This window comes from Diospyros lotus, chromosome 7, assembly GCF_014633365.1.
Source record: "Diospyros lotus cultivar Yz01 chromosome 7, ASM1463336v1, whole genome shotgun sequence".
Taxonomy (NCBI): domain Eukaryota; kingdom Viridiplantae; phylum Streptophyta; class Magnoliopsida; order Ericales; family Ebenaceae; genus Diospyros; species Diospyros lotus.
The window spans coordinates 30,552,740-30,557,884 of NC_068344.1; the positions used below are offsets into that span (position 1 = coordinate 30,552,740).

The 5,145-nt window shown below is 32.3% G+C and overlaps 1 protein-coding gene across 3 annotated transcripts; it reads right to left on the reverse strand.

Annotated features, from left to right (window-relative positions):
* Positions 1-2,492: 2,492 nt before the first annotated feature.
* On the reverse strand, positions 2,493-4,800 carry LOC127805858 (cytochrome P450 736A117-like). Of its 3 annotated transcripts, none has more exons than XM_052342669.1 (3): positions 4,244-4,800; positions 3,737-4,147; positions 2,493-3,246 (listed from the first exon to the last, which is right to left on the reverse strand). In XM_052342669.1, the coding sequence occupies exons 1-3, from the start codon at positions 4,760-4,762 to the stop codon at positions 2,638-2,640; spliced, it is 1,539 nt and encodes a 512-aa protein (XP_052198629.1). In that variant the 5' UTR covers positions 4,763-4,800; the 3' UTR covers positions 2,493-2,637. The 3 variants fall into 3 exon arrangements, with proteins under 3 accessions (XP_052198629.1, XP_052198628.1, XP_052198627.1); XM_052342668.1 differs by having other exon boundaries at positions 4,241-4,800; XM_052342667.1 differs by having other exon boundaries at positions 4,238-4,799.
* Between the last annotated feature and the right edge of the window lie 345 nt (positions 4,801-5,145).

The following is a 5,145-nucleotide window of genomic DNA, read 5'->3' on the forward strand; positions in this document are numbered from 1 at the left end:
ACGGATTTTCCGAACTCAAATCCGTTAGTTCCCCGAACTCCAGGGTTCGGGGAACATATTTTTTATTTTTTTATATTTTATATAATTTTATTAACATATTTTTTATATAACATATTTTATATTAACATTATATTAACATATTTTTTTATCCTTAATTTTTTATTTAAGTATTGGATTCGAATAATTTATTTTTTTTTAAAAACAAATATATAATTTTTTGCTTAATTTTTTTTTTTTATCTAACTATGATTTCTCGAATATGTGGGTTCGAGGAACACATCTTTTATTTTTTTATATTTTATATTTTATGAAATTATATTAACATATTTTTTTAATATAATATATTTTGTATTAACATATTTTTATATACTTAATTTTTTTATATAAGTATTGGACTTGAATAATTTATTTTTTAAAAAAATAAATACATATTTCTTCTTAAATTTTATTTAATATCATGTTGCCGAACTCCAAAGTTCGGGAAACACCATGTCTCCCGAACTCCAGGGTTCGGGGAATTTGGAATTCCCCGAACTCTGGAATTCGAGGAATCCCAGCTTCCCCGAACTCCAGCATTCGGGGAAGGCTAGCGTTCCCGAATGCTAGGTAGCCATTCACAAACATTCATCTTTTTAATATCTTCAAATCTCAACAATTTCGAATCACAAATACAAGTTTCACAATACACAAAAAATAGATGAAAATAAATAATCGCACACTATATATATATATATATATATATATGCAAAGACGCACATACATATATATATACGCGCACACAGACACACAAACATATATTTATATATACTTACACATACATATAGAGATATATATATAGGAAGGAAGCTTAGTGACCATGGCTGCCGAGCTTCATCAATCACGCCCAGAATCCCATATATATATATATATATAAACACACACATACATATATATACACGCACACACATACACACAAATATATATATATATATACGCACACATACATATAGATATATATAGAGAGAGGGGAAGGAAGCTGGCCGCCGAGCTTCCCCGAGCCCTAGAGTTCGGGGAGCTTGAAGCTCCCCGAACTCCAGCTTTCGGGGGACTTTAAGTCCCCCGAACGCTGGAGTTCGGGGGACTTAAAGTCCCCCGAAAGCTGGAGTTCGGGGAGCTTCAAGCTTCCCGAACTCCAGGGTTCAGGGGAGTGATTGATGAAGCTCGGCGGCCGCCGAGCTTCCTATATATATATATATATCTATATATATGTTTGTGTGCTTCCTTCTGTGTGCGTGTATATATATATATATATTTGTTGTGTTAATATATATATGTATATATATGTGTGTATTTTTTGTTGTATTGATATTTTTTTTGTTGTATTATATACATAGGATGTGATAGTTTTTTGTTATATTGTCTTCATTTTGGAAGAGAGAGATGGCGGTTTTGAAAGGAATGGGTGGCGGGTAATTGATTGAGGAAGAAAGTGAATGTAAGGGTAAAAATGAGTTTTCAAAATAGGATATTTTAGGTATATTAAAATATAACTGCGAAAAGTAAAACATTCGCTGTAAATAGAATTTCCCAAATGGAAAACGTCTTCATTGATTTCGAACCTAATTATATTAACTGGCTAGATAGAGATTACTATATATACTAATTAGCTACGGCAAGTAGTCTATATATAATAATAATTTCAAGCCTAATTAACTTGCTAGTTTGAAATTAGGTATGGCAGAGATGCAAACAAAGCTTTAATTTGTTTTTGATTCTTTAGTGTCAAAGGAAGTATGAGGCAGTGTTCTTCTCATTTTTTAATTTTGAGTTTTAAATTTATTTTTAATTTTTTTATTTGATAGTTTGTATTTAGAAAATTGAAAACGCATTCTCTTTATCATTTTGAAAACTATTTCTCAAGACAGAAAATCAAGACAGAAAATTAAAAAACACGTTCTCTTTGAAATTTTAAAATTTTTTTAATGATATTTTATTCCATAAATTTGAATATTCAATAAATTAAAAATATCTAATGTTAATATATTATTAAAAAATATATACATTTTAAAGTTAATGAATTTTGTAATATTTTTTTCATTATAATAATAAAATATGAAAAAATAAATAAATAAATATATTTTGAGTTTAGAGTTTATTTTGGATGAAAACATTCAAAATAATTTTTTATTGTTTTGAATTTTTTTATAATTTTTTTTTCAAAATATATTTTTAAAAACAACAAAGAGAGTACGTTTTTATTATTTAAAAAAAATTAAAAATTAAAAATAATTTAAAAATAGTAAAGACAACGCAGTCTTAGTTTTTAAATTTTGAGGAAGAATTGTCTTAATTAGGAGTAATCAACACACTGAGTGAAACGAGAGCCAAGTTATACTTTTCAATTATGTTGCTTGGGAACTTAGATTGATTGAAGTAAGATAGAAATGTGATTTTATAATCATTCTAAAAGACTTATTAATTGATAATATAATTAATTCTCTTAAATGCATATGTACGTAAAATAAATACATTTATATACATGATCAACCAATATAACACGAACAAGAACACCATAATACAACATTTATTTAGACATAATAACACAAACACACATACACACACACACATATATATATATATATATATGTTCTGCTACAACTAGCATGAACACATTGTTACAGTAACTAATAAAGGAAGCTTTTTGTGGATTACCGACCCAGCAATTTCACTCATGTCCAACTCCTCTGCTCTTTCTCTAGCAGGTAATGCGAAGTCAAATATCAACATTAGATTTGCTAATGCAAGCTGAAGAACAGCCAATGAAAACTGAGCTCCTGGACAGCTCCTTCGACCAGCACCAAATGGAATCAACTCAAAATGATGCCCTCTAAGCTCTATTGAGCTGTGTAAAAACCTTTCCGGTTTGAACTCTTCAGGCTCATCCCATACCAATGGGTCCCTACCAATTGCCCAAGTGTTTATCAGCACTTGCGTATTGGCTGTTATATCATAGCCCATTACTTTCACATTTTGGGTTGATTCTCTAGGAATCAGAGAACCTGAAGGGTGTAAACGCATGATTTCTTTAATTATAGCTTGTAAGTATGGCATTTTTTTCAAGTCATCCTCGATTATTGCTTGCTTGCCTCTTCCTATTTCTCGCACTTCATTTAGGAGTCTCTTCATGGATTTTGGATCTTTCAAGAGTTCTGCCATTGTCCACTCTAAAGTTGCATATGTAGTTTCAACTCCACCTATAAACATATCCTGAAAAGGTACAAATATAGTTAATTTATTGAGTTTAGTAGAAAATTAAGAAGATTTAAAAGGTAGCAATTTTGGAAAAATTATTTGGTTTCACTATACCATAAATGTTAAATAAATAAATGTTTGTAATTTTTAATTCAAAGACATCACAATATTCTACCATAACTAGTTTGTTGTACTAAATTATATTTTAAAAATTGACTTTAATAATTAAAATTTATAACGGATTCACAGTTTATTAAGAAAATAGATTGCAGGGGTCTACCCTAAATAAAGCTTTATAATTTTTTTATTAAAGGCATCGCAGTATTTTTATTTTTTTATTTTAAATACTAAAATAAGTATTTTTTTTTTATAGACAAACACAAGATTAAAAAAAAGAAAAAAAATCTTTTGCTATATATTTGACTTTAAAAATTACTTCAATATAGGTATTTTATATTAGTCATGAAAAACACTGTGATAGCGCCCCCCAAAACCTAGGCCTTACCAAGATGATAGCTTTGACGGTATCCTTATGAAGTGGAAAACCAGCAACGTCGTCTCTCTGAATTTGAAGCAAAATATCCACAAAATCACGTCGACTTTCACCTGTAACTTTGCTGCCGCCGTTTCTCTCTCTTTCCTCCACGTGTTCTTGAATTACAAGTTCCAGAAAAGTATCAATTTCCTCTGTTACCTTATCAACTCTACCATATAAACCATTCAAATGGCCCAACCATCGCATCCATGGAACATAGTCCCCCACATTGAAATCACCCAACAGCTCCATAAACTCCATCAAAATCTTCTTAAACTTTCTCTGTCCTCCTGCTCCGCCGCCGCCGTCGTACTTCCTCCCCAGCACCGCCCTGCACACTACGTTACTGATGTGCTCCGCCAACATTTCGCTTAGATTTATCTGTTAGAATAAATATGGGACTCGAACCAATGAATATGATGAATATATAAGAGATAAATATGAATCTACGGGTTAAATTAATCTCATCACCACCACCACCGAGGGAGAGGCAGAGCAGAAAGATCCCATGATCTTCTCAATCAGAAGGGCAGTTTCTTCCTCTCTCACGGCGCGAAATGACTGCACCCTCTTGCTGCAGAGAAGCTCGAGCATGCATATGCATCTGATCTGCCGCCAATACTCCCCGTAAGGAGAGAAAACCACGTCCTTGCAATCATACACAAGCTTGCTGGTAACGGTGGATTTGGGTCTGTTGGAGAAGGCGAGGTCGTTGGTTTTCATGATCTCTCGGGCGGCATCGCCGGAGGAGACGACAAGAACCGGGTTACTGCCGAAGTGAAGCAGCATCAGTGGGCCATGTTTCTGAGCCAGCGAACGGAGCGAGCGGTGGGGGACTATGCCAAGCTGATGCAGATTTCCGATTATCGGAAGCTTTGAGGGAGATGGCGGAAGGTTCTTTCTGGGATTTCGAAGGGTGATCCAACATTTGAGAAGGAAGATGAAGAACAGAAAAATGGAAAGAAAAAAGTAGAAGGATTGATCTCTCGACCACATTTGTGGTTTCTTGAATGTATAGCAAAGATGATTCAGTTTTTGGTTTGTATATATACACACACACCCACCCACCTACCAACTGGACAAAATCTGACCTTAATTCTAACTATCTTAATTATTTGTTAATAATTTTCATTACTTTTAAAATAAAAGTATTATTCTACTAAAACTTCAGTCACAAATTTGATAAAATGGTGTGGCAATGATAGTTTTGGAAACTTGTCACTTCTCATTTTTGTTTTCATAAGCAAAAAATTAAAAATAAAATTAACATAGTTCCCTCTAATTGTCAACCACAATTGTCAATAATTAGGTTGCATGAAAATAAAAAGATAAAAAGGGAAACGTTTCCAAATACGAAATGAAAATGGAAACGAGGAAAT